The sequence below is a fragment of the Hippocampus comes genome, unplaced genomic scaffold (genome assembly GCF_001891065.2).
Source record: "Hippocampus comes isolate QL1 unplaced genomic scaffold, H_comes_QL1_v1.1 scaffold105, whole genome shotgun sequence".
NCBI classification, from domain to species: Eukaryota; Metazoa; Chordata; class Actinopteri; order Syngnathiformes; family Syngnathidae; genus Hippocampus; species Hippocampus comes.
Window position 1 is genome coordinate 50,624 of NW_017806235.1, and position 14,655 is coordinate 65,278.

At 45.7% G+C, this 14,655-nt stretch overlaps 1 protein-coding gene across 5 annotated transcripts in view; it reads right to left on the minus strand.

The window, feature by feature from the left end:
- LOC109507435 (RNA-binding Raly-like protein) overlaps positions 1 to 14,655 on the minus strand; it is a 48,081-nt gene that overhangs the window by 17,240 nt on the left and 16,186 nt on the right. For 3 of the 5 annotated variants that reach the window (XM_019856864.1, XM_019856862.1, XM_019856863.1), the window contains exons 2-3: positions 8,725 to 8,802; positions 1,495 to 1,772 (exon numbers count right to left, since the gene is read on the minus strand). In XM_019856864.1, the coding sequence (XP_019712423.1) occupies positions 1,495 to 1,750 (256 nt within the window). In that variant the 5' untranslated portion in view covers positions 1,751 to 1,772; positions 8,725 to 8,802. Of the gene's footprint in view, positions 1 to 1,494; positions 1,773 to 5,765; positions 5,840 to 8,724; positions 8,803 to 14,655 lie in introns of those variants that run through there. The other 2 variants (XM_019856865.1, XM_019856866.1) reach the window with 2 other exon arrangements.

Consider the following 14,655-nt stretch of genomic DNA (forward strand, 5'->3'; position numbering starts at 1 on the left):
TACATTGCCTTGAGTTACACCTTTTGCAATGTGGATGGAAAGGATGATTTCACCACGCACACTTGACGATGCGATTGGTCCCCAATCAACATGACGCACACAACGCACACAACGCACACAACACACACAACACACACAACACACACACACACACACACACACACACACACACACACACACACACACACACACACACACACACACCACTTCAGCCCAATTAAGCGAACACCACTCGCTGCAGCGAGAAGACCATTTATATTCACCGAGAGCGCGGGTGAGGACTATGGACGAGCCGCTGAACAAATCAATAAGTAATATCGAGAGGATTTAAGTGGGGGATCCACCGGACGCACTGACGTGCGCAGGCCCGCCCTGTCTTTCGCTTTCATCTTAAGTTCTGCATTTGATAACGATTGGCGAGGCATTCAAGGTCACATCCAGACTCAACCCAAAAAAATGTGTTAAAAAAAAAAATCAATAGCATAAATCCTGAAATATGCAGATGCTTTCTGTCAAGGGTTTTATGTTTGGGAAATAATTGGTCATCGACCTTTCCTTCCTGTTGCAGGGTTTCAAATTAGGCGGCGGCTGCCCTGGCGCCAAAAACATCCGACATCATCAAAACTGCACTAAATTGGCGGTCAAGTCAAGAACTGTATTACTATAGCCGCAAGATTTAACACCCAAATATTTTAACAATGCAGTCGAAATCCTTGGGGGGGGAAAAACAAACACTGTGAGGAAAATCCGCAATGCAGTCAAGCTGCAAAAAAGTGAACCGCGATATAGCGGAATAAAAAGTTAGCACAGATCAGACTGGGACCACATCTGCCTTCATTTGAAGCAGAAAAACGGTTGTTGTATGAACATGAGCCCAGTTTCTTGATTTTCCACCAAGCACCGATGCGCGAGGGGAGCAACTTATGTTATTTGTTGCTTGTTATGTTAGCTTGATCGCTATTAAACCAGCAAACAAAGCAAAACAAACATGAAAAATAATTCTGCTAGGCCGGGGATTGCGTTTTGGTACAGATGAGGGGAAAGATGCAGACGGAGTTATGTTTATTTGTAATTGTTATCGTCTGCTTGAATTGGGGCCAACGCGAAGGAACTGGCAGTTCGAACCGATTTCGGACACAATCTGGATACCGTTTCAGATGAAGGGATTGTTTTCAATTGACACTCACTTTATCGCGCACACTACTGCCATCTATAGGACTCGAATGGAACTGCATGGTTTTCAATGACATCAGTCAGTCAAAGGGACATGTTAAGGATTTCTTCTAGTTATAAATGGTGTCACAATAGGTTTTTTTTTCTTTTTTAAACAATAATACAATTTTCCGCGTGTAAAAACGATTATGTTCGCGTATTTTGTCCCTTTAATCGAAATGGGGCAAAAGCGCGTTGGACTTCTCTAGCCGTCAGTGGGAATGAAGGTGTTTTGATTGAAGGGTGCTTTTCGTGAATGATGCAAAATGAGATCAACGTTACCCAACGACTGTCCCGCAATGACCCTGTTGTTCTCGCCCGCCACGGCTGCTCGGGCGTTCCTCTCGCTGGCATACTGGACGAAGGCGAAGCCCTTGTGCACGGAGCATCCGACGATCTTGCCGTACTTGGCGAAGATGGCTTCGATGTCGGCCTTGCTCACCACCGCCGTGTTGAGGTTGCCGATGAAGACGCGGGAGTTGAGCGAGCGCGGGTCATTCTTGTTGGTCACGTTGCTGGTCTGGCTCTTGCCGGTCATCCTAGACCTGCCGCGGGGGCTGCTGGGTAAACACAAAGGGATGCCGTTATAGCTGTGAATTATCGGCTTCAGTTAGAGTTGTTAACTTACTAAACGCTTTGACTGGCGGGCTTTTAAGCATTCACTAGGACAACCTTCACGAGATCCTACCAAACGTGTGGCGCAAACAGCAATTAGTAAAACAGGTCTATGCATCGAAATGCAATTTAGCGCCACATAATCTGAGATCATTTTGAATGCGCCACAATTAACTCAGTCTGCACACGTTCATTAATCTGCGGGATGGTTTCCATGCTTCAGAATGCGCGGCTGTTTTGGTTAACAACAGAGCGCAAATGGATGTCATAAATGGCCATCCCACGGCATAGTAGGGCGTGTCCAAAAGAGCTCAAAACAGTCAATAGGTGACCGTTGGCAAATAACGGAGGATAGATTCCGCAAACCAAACACATCTACAAACATTTAGTAGTACTCGGCCTCACACAAAGAGCACTTTTTTACACTCGACATTGTCGCGCCCTATCACTTACGCTTCCGGCATGAAGTGTGAACTGCCTTGGTTAAAAAAAAAAGAAAATTCAAAAAGAGAAGTATGGGGACACTGTTTTCCTGGAGGTGCATGTCAGTCAGACAAATCATCTGCACTGAGCGAGCCCGGCGGCAGGTAATGCTTTCGACGTGTTAACACTGCTTCATGGCGTGTTTACAGCCTCCCCGAGGCACCAAGCGTTTGTTCCCATCATGCCGCATGCCGCCGAGGGGATCCGCAGGTCTGATTGTAACAAGACGGAAGAAGTAGTTTCGAGGGGCTCGCAGAGTTGATACCCGCATTCGAGAATCATTCACATTGACGGCGAAGGGCGTACGGGCGTGAACACACTTTGCGTTGCAATTGCCGGCAAAGAACCATCATGGCGATAGACATCAATCAACACATGTAAACAAGCATCAATGCAAAACGACGACAAGCCATTTCAAGTACTCGTCCATCTATCCAAACACACCAAAGACAACAATTATTCATGCGATACAGAACATCCACACCTAACCTATCCATCAACTCATTTGTCCATCCAATTATTCATTCAGCACTTGACGTAAGTACCGTATTTTCCGCGCTTCGGAGCATAAGGCGCACCTTCAGTGAATGGCCTATTTCAAAAACTGTTTTCATACATAGGACGCGCCGCATTATAAGGCGCGTGGAACAGAAGAGACAATAGTGGCTGCGGTCGCGCTATGCATCCACTAGATGGAGCTACACTAAAGGCAATACAATACAATCCGGCTTTATTTATATCGAGCTTTCACAACCGCTGCAGCTGTAACAAAGCGCTTTCCCGAACATTTAAAATACTACGTTGAACAAATTGGAATACCGATCCATATACAAGGCGCATCGGATTATAAGGCGCACTGTCGGCTTTGGAGAAAATGGAATGCTTTGTGGGTGCGCCTTATCGCGCGGAAAATACGGTAGTTGCAAATAGAAGCCACTCAAAGGTAAGTAACTTCTCATTCGCAACGTGACAGTGACAACACAAAGGAAGGCTAATGTGGATGTGCAAACGTTTCCCCTCTGTGCTTCCCCAAAGAAATGCAAGTCAGCGCAACCTGCCAATGATTTATTTATCCCCGCAAACACCGGAGAGGACTCTGGATTGAAACATAAGAACGGTAGAAGGATGGAATGACGAGATAGCGATAGGTATGAAGAAGATATTTCCCAGTGGAGCATGCCGAATGAACAGATTCTCTTTCAACCTGGCAATATTCTCTACAGTAGATTTCCCTTCAGGATAGCACGCTTTCTTACATTCAAAACGCACACACACACAATGGAGGACAACTGCGGCTTTTGTGGAGTTGATTAACCCAAAAGTTTGCGAGAGCAGAAAGTCCGACAAAGCCCGCAGTTGCGAGTGCCGAGGTCATTAGACGGTTGATTATGCAAGCATGAGCACATTTAAGCAGACTTAATTGGACAAAGCCGGGAGCCGCTGAATTGAAGCCCGCGCTGAGCACAAAAGGGGTGACGGAGAAGGCCTCTGCTCGTTAATTAGCAGCCAAAAGAAGAAAGTGTGAAAAAATGTCCATGTTCACTCGGCCATGTTGTACGAATGCTAATTAGAATTAGTCATGCCTTTGTGGTTGTAATTTCTTATGAAATAAATCTTTTTTTTTTTTTCAAAGAACAAACTTGGCAAGTTCGGCTCAGAAGAACAATCTGAACGTAATATGGACATCAGCCATGATTGGAGAGCAAGGCATCATAGGCGAGCGAACAAGTCCTCGCTGGAACATCATCCATCCATCCACGTCATATATTTGCTATCCAGCGATACATCCATCTATTCCCTCCTCCCAGCAATCCACCTTCAATCCATCCGTCATGATTACGGCATTATTACGTTCAAGCGCAGCGTGCCAATGTGCTCCTGCGAAGGCATCGGTCAAAGTGCAGCGCGGGATCGCGTTACGTAAATCAGAGCTGACTTTATATGGGGCAGACCCACACATAAAATCAAATGAAAAACACGCAAACGAGGTCTTCACGACTTTCTTGCGCGGTCACCCTGGCCGACTTCCCTCTCGTGAAAGCGTTCGTTTATTTCACATGTTGTAGAAAACGTAGTGCACTCGCTCCTCATTGTGTCAAATTCTGGTGAAGTGACCAAACCGCTAAGATTTGCTTTGAGTGTTTGTGTGCTGATTAAATAGTTTGTCCACCTTATTATCCTTTGATTTTTTTTTTTTCCAACATGGCAGGGAGCTAATATAAAGTTGTTTTACACGCCTGGGGGGGAAATATACTTACTTTGTATCATGTTATCTTACAATATTCCCATTTTTATCAATTCTAAGGTCATACCAGAAAGAAGTGTTCACTTGTTCACGCTAGCATGCTAGCAGGTAAACCGCCAACGGCAGAATTTGATTTGTCTGTCCAACCCCACCTAGCCACCATTTTTCCTCACAATTCCTAAAGGTACAAACAAGTTTTCAAAGAAAATGTGGCAAAGAGAGTGGGTCAGCGAGGAAACTCCGTATTTTCTTGCCATGTTCACTTCCTGTTGGTGTATCTGTCCTTCCTGTGGCTGTGGCCGTGGCTGGTCTATCTCCCTGTAGCTTCCCAATCTTCTCACCCCGACCCAAAACATTCCATCTCCATCCTCCATGCCTGTTCTCGACCACCGCCAAGCGCAGCAGGAGCAGCATCAAGAGCCCGAGGCAGAGCTGAGTGTTATTTTCTCTTTCATCATCTGACAAGTATACTGCTTTATTCATTGCAAATTCCATCTGTTCTAAACGGGCTCCGCTCGCTCTGAAACATTGGCCCAAATGGCACTTTGGCATCAAATTAAAGAGGATTCCAAATAACAATCACCTGACAAACGTAAAGCTCACCGTCCGGGTCAGAAATGTCGGCTCTTTTTAACACGCTTAGTTTTCCGTTTCAACTTCTGCTCAGTTTCCCCACAAGCCCGACGGTAAGGATTCAAAAGATATGATCTTGGTTCTGTGTTTTTGCCGGGTGGGCTCATGAGACACTTAGAAACATCCAACGAGTCTTCAAAACTTTTTTTTTGGGGGGGGGGGGGCTATTTTCCACCAGCTTATAAACTATATTCATGCGAGCTACACTCACCGGCCACCTCATTAGGTACACTCATTGATGCCTCATGACAACGCATTTGATATTAACCACAAATCTTTCATTCTTTACGATGACGTGAAACAACCAAAAACCAATCGTCCACCTTTTTAAGACCCCTGTCATTGATAAAAAAATAATAATGATCATGCAGAATTACAAACGTATTCTCGTAACTTGTCCTGTGAGATGAAATCGTCCACCGTTTTAAGACCCCTATCGTTGACCACGAACAAAGGCCATCTAATGTGGCAGCACCAGAACTGATTCCTCACTTAATACGGCCACAAAGATTGTTATTTGAGGGTCATCTTGCGACATATGGCGTATTTAATGACGCGTCAAAGCAAAGAGTCTCACCTGCGTTGTCATCATTAGCGTGAAATAAGATTGTGTTTCATTTGCCCACGTCTTTACGAGCTGTCCGCTGTGACACATTAAACATGTCACTTGTGCTATCATCAAACCGCAGTGACAGGCGACGGTACGGAATTAAAGCGCCAGAGACTGCGGATACGTGGCTATAATCATCTTTTTTTTAATTACTTTGAATGACAGCCAAACGCATTAGGGACTAAGTGTGGACTCAAATCTAATTACATTTTTTTTTTTTTTTTTTTACTGTCTTAATTTAAAAGCTATGGCACGGCACAAGTCCGCTCACTCCGCTTTTATGCACTGACGTGTCATAAAATGCGAGGAGGTATTTAAAAAAAAAAAAAAAGAGAAAGAACCGCTGCGGCAAATGACATGAAAGCTGAGGACAGTGATTAAAAGTGCTGGTCCTTCGTGCCTGCGTATCCTATAATTCATGACCTGACGCACAAAGGCAAGAGAGTGAAACTGATCAACACGCAATTAAGTCAAAATTTAACAATGGATTAGGGAGTTAAGCTACATTAGCGCTAAATGAAATGTAATCATTGAGCATAATGGATCAAAGCAAGGGTGGGGAACCTGCAGCCTGAATTAAAGCTGGAAGCGGTGATGAATTCTCTAAATGAGTCTCAAACTTTGACGACATGCTCCACACACATTTGATGGCCTCGGGAGGGGGGGAAAAAGCCCAACAACTTTAGCGTGGCCATCTGTCTAGGAGACCCGATTCCGATTGAGGCCCGCTTAGCCAAATTCCTGAGTAAGAATCCATCAAAAATAATTGCTACAAATGGCCACGTCAAATCCAAATGCTGGCTGACTGTCCAGTTTCAGAGTCCCTTTTCACGTATCTTTTGAAGATTGACATGTCTGCCCAATTTCTTGTCAACTGGCCAAACTTGTCTAATGGGGGATAGTTTTTTTCGACTCACTTTTTGACGGCAAATACTGGAAATGGTCCGACTTTGACGCCATGCTTGAGCATCGCCTGTCTGTCTCCATTTGGGTGAATTCCCTGGTCAGAGCTTTGGAATTCAACCAAAATGACCGCCTCAAACGCAAATGGCCAACTTCCTTTTCAATTTCACGCATGGACATGAGACTTTTTCCACGTGTCCTGTTATGATAGACATGTCCACCTAATTTTGTGTCGACTGGTGGAATGAATATTTTTCACCCGCTTTTCCATGGCCAATCTTCGAACTGAAATGATCATCCATCTCTGATGCCATGCGGGCAGTAGAAAGCCCACAAAAAGATTTAGATTGTTTTAAATGCAATCTAAAGGACAAATTTGCGATTTTAGGGGCCCTAGAAAAGGACAAAACAATTGGTCTCTTCAAACCAAAATGGCAGATTTTCTGTGTGCTTTCATGCGCACGCTCTTGAGAATTTTTGCGGGTCTGTTTTGATATTGCCAGTGAAAAAGGCTCCAGGGACTGAATAAATAATATATATATATTTTTTTGTATTTTGTAGGAAGAATGAACCTAAAATAGGCCTTCTAATGGAAATGGCACACTTCCTGTATCTTTTCAAATCTGGGTTTAATTATACCTTCCATAATGTTAACAACAAAACCATCGCCCTTCCAATAAGACTGTCTTTCCATCATACATTTGTTACCCGTTCCCTTGCTAAAAGCGCAAAGTACTCGGCTAATGCATGGTGGAAACATTCCGACACTCAATTAGCAATTAAGGGCTTAATGAATAGACGCCCTCGCCGGCCCGCGTCGCTCCCGGCGGATCCTAATCTCCCCCTTTGCACAGTAAACAGCGGCTAATGCGGCAGGGACGACACGCTGCTGCCGGCTATTGTGGGAATAGAAGAAGCCAATGCCGTTGCTCTGTTTACCACATAAACGCTGACAGGACTCTTGAGCGCTAATGTGCAAAACTGCGCCATTACAAGTAAGAGAACGCCTTTGAAGCCGCAGCCAAAATCAAACAACTTTTTGTCAACTATTTTTACTAGAGCATTTCTGCCAGTGTGTTTGCGCTACGACCGGTTATATTTTGGCAAGTTTCTACTTCCTGTTTTGCCACACACTAGATATCTCAGCTAGCCTGCTAACTGTTGCTAGCATGGTAGTAAACGAAGCGTTATTGGATTGTTTTTTTTTTTATTTGACAAGCAATGTTGTGCTCATACAGTTACTAATCGTTTGGCGAATTGTCAGTCGCATTATTTGCCGATGGACATTTGTCTTTTGTCGCCAGGGTTTACGCAGGAGGGTTACACCGGGACAATTTTGATGGACGTGTATTTGGCTCTTCTATATTGGACACCGGTCTCCATTTTTGTGAGATACGCTGATACTAACCAGTGACGTTGAGCACATGGTTAACTTTGATGCTGACATTAACTAACAACGCATATTTAACAGTCCCTGAGTTAACAGCGGCTTAAGAAGTGAACTAGCTGTGAGGGTTTAACTTTAACCAGTGGTTAAAATGCCCGAGAATTGAACACCCGGGCCCTGTTTGTGCCGATGCCGTTTTGATTTCGGCAGGTGCCTATTCTTTTTGTTGTAGAGTATTCCCATTCTCTCTTTGGCTCCATTAGAGCAACTTTATGTGAGCAAATGACTTGAATTTCAATCTTCTGTGAGTGTCGTGGTCATTTGAGGCCATCTGTTGGTGATGTTCGAGAAGAGCATTGACTACAACGGCCACACGAGCTTCTCGCGTTAGCTCCAAGCTAACTAGCTGCCGCGCGGTGTCACTTGTGATCAAAAGCCGTAGAACAGAAGGAGGAACGGGAATCACGGGGAAGGGTAAATGGCGAAGCAATCGCAACGGCAAGCTTAGACCGACTATCAAAGATGAAGAAGTATGGCGTACATCAAGCGAGGTAGGTGGATATTAGCTTATAAATGATGACTCTCTCCTTTTTTATGTTCCGCCATCAGCCCCCGTCATTTACATATGACTCATACCTTTAATGAACTGCCTTTTCGGAATGCCGAGCTGCTGTTTGGCCGCGTCGTGGGTGGGCCCGTGACCGCTCCGACCTCCTGTAAAGAGAATACATCACGATTTCAATCAGCCTCATCTCTCACTTTCCCGCTGAATTTATGTCGAAGCCGCGAGGCGTGGCGACACGCGGGGGGGCACCCGGCGCTTAAAATGAGTCACGACCGCCGTGATCGGATTGGAAGCAAACCTATAGCCTTGCTCCGGCTGACGACGGCCGGGAGATAAAAGCGGCAGGACCGATAGAGGGAGCGCTATCTGTGCAACGCGATCTCGCACCTTCTCATCATGACCGCTCGATGATTATCGCGGTATTTTTTTTGGGTCTGTCATCACATATCGCCAAGCTCATCTGTGAGGTCCGCGCTAGTGCTGCGGCCAACGCAGTTGGAAAATATAAAATATCGGACACCGCACCATTCACCGGATGATAAAAATGCAAGTCCTTTGTTCTCAACAAGTTGGACAGTATCAGTTCCGACAGAGTATTATCAAGCTGACTGGAGAACAGGAAGTATAAATTTACTCAAATAAAATCAGCCCAAGGCTGGACTGAATTGGACCACCCGAGCCATATTAGATCAAAATCAAAGTGCCTTCACTAATAAACATTTGGACAGCACCAGTTCCAACTGAGAGACCTATTAAGGAGAAAAAAAACCCAGGAGGTAGGAGCTTAGCAGAGTAGCTCAAACAGTCATCGTTTCCTATTCACTGTCATATTACTTTCTATTGCTAGGTTAGCAGCAATGACGAGCAGAGAGAATGTCCCTCTGGCTGCTTTTTAAATCCTCAAGTATTCCTAAAATGAATTACTAAGATGAGAATCACATTTGTTGTCACATTCTCCATCACCTCACCAGTTCCAACTGAGAGAAAAGGTCAATCCCGCCCCGAATGTTCACTTTCCTTTGGAATTTTTCTGCCATGAACGTTAGCATGTTTTGCAATGAGCTAATGACTTGCTGCTCTCGTGACCCACTTTGTTAAAGCTCGTGGAGGAAGGTTATATTTGGCAGCAATAGTGGAGAAATCCCTCTGTGGAAGGAAACAGGAGGAAGTCATGGCATGCATGTGTTAGAATCCCACCACTGTAGAGTCACATGCGGGAGGGACTTCCACCCCACTTCTTTTACACTAGGATGTCTCTCCTTTGGAAAGAAAAAAAAAAAGACATTTATTTAAATGATGTCATTTCTGAATCAAAATTGACAGCAAAGCCTGCTGCCGCCTAACGTTCCCCGAGGCCATTTTGCGAAGACGGATTTTTCCAAGCGCAACCACAAGAAAGACTTGCGCCAGACCGTTTTATGTTAAAATCCCACCACCGTAGAGTCGCATGCGGGACTTCCACCCTGCTTCTTTTACACTAGGATGAAGAATAGGAAGAATTCCTCCGTGTCTCTCCTTTGAAAAGCAAAAAAAAAATACATTTATTTAAATGATGTCATTTCTGAATCAAAATTGACAGCAAAGCCCGCTGCCGCCTAATGTTCCCTGAGGCCATTTTGCGAAGACGGATTTTTCCGAGCGCAACCACAAGAAAGACTTGCGCCAGACCGTTTTAAAGAAAGAAGTTCTCTGAAATGGAATTATGTACATCCGTACAGGCAAACCAAGAAATGGGAATTTTCTGAACAAAGTGCCCCTTCAAAGATGGAGCGCCAACTCCAAATGCCATAATGGCGATGACCACGTCAAGTGTTCAAGATATTTAAATGATGTCATTTCTGAATCAAAATTGACAGCAAAGCCCGCTGCCGCCTAATGTTCCCTGAGGCCATTTTGCGAAGACGGATTTTTCCGAGCGCAACCACAAGAAAGACTTGCGCCAGACCGTTTTAAAGAAAGAAGTTCTCTGAAATGGAATTATGTACATCCGTACAGGCAAACCAAGAAATGGGAATTTTCTGAACAAAGTGCTTCTTCAAAGATGGAGCGCCAACTCCAAGTGCCATAATGGCGATGACCACGTCAAGTGTTCAAGAAAATGACAACCAAAAAACATGCTGATACCAATTGAAATATGGCAGGTGTTGACATTGTTTCCATCGGAGTTCAATTGCTCGCTTCTTGCGCTAGTTTATGTCTCGTACTTGTTGTCTTCTCATGCTAGTTTCCCCACCGTAACCAGCGCGGTGCATTTGAGTGCATCTGTTCGTGATGTTCGACAAGAAGGAACAATGGGTAAGGATGTCGACCGCGACAATACCTTCTCGCCGCAATTTTCTTCTGACTTAAGTGGTGCATTTGAGTCCATCTCTAGTTTGTGCTGTTTAACAAGGAGGTTCAGCGACTAAAGAGAGAAGCTGAGGAGTTAACTTCTCATGCTTTGCTCCATAAAATTCATTATAGTTGTTTTTTCTAAAGCTAAAGCTAATGCTTGTATTGTGTGCGTCCTCTCATCGCATGATATGACTTATTGCGGAGTAACACACAGCCACATATACACACCAAAATCGTTTTCGCCCTGTCAGATTAAGAAAAAGTCATTCTAAAAGGAACACAGGAAGCCATTGTGCCCACCTGAATTCTCATTTTGTCTCTTATCAGGGGATGAAACCTCTTTTTGAAGCCCTCTGAATGGGGGTCACGGAGCTTGAAATAGCATCAGACTGGTACGCTGCGTCGGGGCGGTGAGGCCAGGGGTTAGTGAGCAAAGACACGCCAGACGCTGAGGCGAGAACGGGCGTAATAAAGTCCCGGCAGCTGCCCGCGGTGCTGAAATCAAACGGCATCTCCTCTTTTAAAAAAAAAAAGGCAAAAAAGGGGGACGAGGGGGATGAAAAGATGCCGGCGCTGAGATGAAGACGCCGCAGGGCTAATGGCAGTGCCTCGCGACAGACGGCGCTCGCACACTGAGCCTGTTGTTTGTGAAAAGGCGGCCTGGAGCCGTGTTGAAAGATACATTTTAGCGTGGCGGGGAAGAAAAAAAAAAAAGAAGAGAGTGTCTCTAATAGGGAACAGTGGGCATTGGCACATGCATAATGCAACACGACACCAGCGGTTGGTTTGTAAATGTTGACACGTTCTCTGAGCTTCTTCATCTTCCTGAAGTACTCTTTCTTTCCTATCCGCTTGTTGGACTCGGAACGTGTTATCTTCCACGCCGCGCTTAGGGAGACACACGAGAAACTAATCTCACTTTTGACCTTTCAACTGGATCAGAGCTGGTTTCAAACACTTTCCCAGCACAAGACGGAATGGTCGGCGGTGATCACGTCGCCGCAGCCGCGCACCAGAATCACCTGAAGAACGAGGGATCCATCACTTCTGTGCTTCCTGGTTGGTTGCCATGTCTCTTGGCTGATCTGCACAAAAGGGCCTGTCAAACGCCATCCGAACTGGCGTCTTTTTGGTTGATAAAAAAACACCGCGGTTGGCTTGATTCTCGGTTCTTTCCGATTGGTCACTCCAGCAGACGACCGCGTGGCTGACCATCCTGCTTCTGACACCCAACAATATTTTAGGGAGATCAAGTACACACCAGTCGAGCCCCTATATGCTAGCGTCTCAAGAGGTGTCACTTGTGTACCAAAGGTCCATCTGACTGCGCCCCGAAAAGATGACCTCTTGGCAAAGCGTCCCACTGACACTACAGCAAGCGAGACCTCGTACATAACGGCAGCGGGCCCATTTCAAGCCCCCCGAGTACTTGGATTACAAATGATACCTCTCTCAAGGGGCCATTCAACCGGGTGCGCCTCAAGGCTAACTATCCGACTTCTGACACCAAAGGGCGGCACTTTGGCACGGTGAACGCATGATCCGTCACGCTACGTCTCCTCGCTTTTGTGGTGCCACGCGTGCCAGTTGGTTGTCAAAATGGCATCGTTGGCTTCACGGCTAACCGTCCAACTTCTGACGCCAAAGATCTTGAGCGCTAGATCACATCAACAATAGTCGCGACTGAAAGAATGTTGAATCTTTCCATGGCTCCAAGAGGCTTCACAGCTGGGCAGACAAGCGGATGGGCCAGGGCCCTTTGAAATAGTCGTGACTGAAAGAATGTTCAATCTTTCCATGCTCACAACTGGGCAGACAAGCGGATGGGCCAGGGCCCTTTGATCCGTTGGCTTGGTCGCACACTCAATGACACAACGCTGACCATGACAAACTGCATCCGCAAAAGAAAAAAGAGACCAGATTCCGAGGATAACTGTTTGCACTTATTCAAGGGGCCCAAAAAGAAAAAAGGGAAGTTCCTTAAAGCTTCTTTCATTCTGCGAGTGTCGGCTGAGGAAAAGCGTCTTCTTAAGTCGAGCTTTAAAGATGTCCGTCTGCCTGCCTCGCTTGCGGCTCAGAGTGATTCAGTGCATGTGTACCTAAAGCTGGGCTATTGCAGATCCTCATCCCTGGCCAGCGATAAGCGCTGTTTGCTTAGCGGCACATTTCATGCTTAGCTAGCCTGACCTGTTGTCCAGCATGCACAATTCCGCCGGCTGGAAAAGATGTCAAACGTCTTCCTGGAATGATTTAGGGCGGAGATGGCGAAAAGTTTCAACAAATGCGTGAGCACACGGCGATGAGATCATCATTATTTCAGTATATATACATGTTTGGACATTTTTGTTTGGCGGTGTTTCGTGAGGCGAAAGGTTGCCCAACACGCGTTTTGCATTTGAGCTGCGCGGTCAATGTCGAACAATTATTCAGATCAACAAGAAAGGTTTGCATCATGAACGGGGGCCAGTATACGGACGAGATGACACCCCGCTTCCTCGTCTGTGCCGCCATTTTTCCAATTGCCAAGCGTTTGAGGTCTGACAGCGGTTTGTCAGTTATCCAGAGTGCGACGCCACACAATGAGCTGTGCGTGCGTGCGCACAGCTGGGCCTGCCTCCTTTGGCGGCTCGTGTTTTCTTTTTCCGCGGCCCACATTTGCGCTGCCAATGTCCAATTTGTGTGATACCACACTGCAACTTTGGATGCGCGCTGTGATGTTTCCATCGCCCTTCGATGAAACATGACTCAACATCCCGTGGCTATGGGTTCATGTAGTTACACAAGGTACACGGAAAGGATTCCGGGTATATTTTTAAATCAATAAATTCAATAGGTTAGGTCCATCATTTAGATTTGGTCAATTTATTTACAGTAAGTAGCTCGCATGCTAAAAAAGCGTGGGCGGGCACCCCTGTTTTAGACGTTTCCCTCCTCCAACACATCTGATTGGAATGATCGGGATCGTTATCAGGCACCTGCAGAGCTACCCGGTGAGCCGCTCATTTCAATCAAGTGTGGAGAAGGAGGGGGGAAAGAAATCAATCCAAAACATGCAGCGTAGTGGCTCAAGGAGCGGCATTTGGCACCGGTGTTGTCGGCCGTCCCCGTTGACGCGGGGGACCGCTTTCATCACCATGACAACCAAGGTTGGGGCTGTCGTTCACAAGAAGATGAGTGACTACTACTTGTTGAAATGGGTACTGGAAAAAGTAAGCGCCCATAAAAGGAGCATGGACTGTATTTTCACTCATGGAGGCAGCACTTCGTCCCCAAATGACATGCACAGTCCACACGCGAGGCCAGAGGAGAAATTCAAACCCGGAACCACTAGCACGCCGTGTCACCATCAGCTTCGGTGTATTTTCATTGAATATTTTGTTGTAAAATATTTCCTTTTCTTCTCATATTTGTGTGTGTGTGTATTTGTCAATTTTGTATGTCAATGTTTGAAAAAAAAATTCACTCATGGAGGCAGCACTTCGTCCCCAAATGACATGCACAGTCCACACGCGAGGCCAGAGGAGAAATTCAAACCCGGAACCACTAGCACGCCGTGTCACCATCAGCTTCGGTGTATTTTCATTGAATATTTTGTTGTAAAATATTTCCTTTTCTTCTCATATTTGTGTGTGTGTGTATTTGTCAATTTTGTATGTCAATGTTTGAAA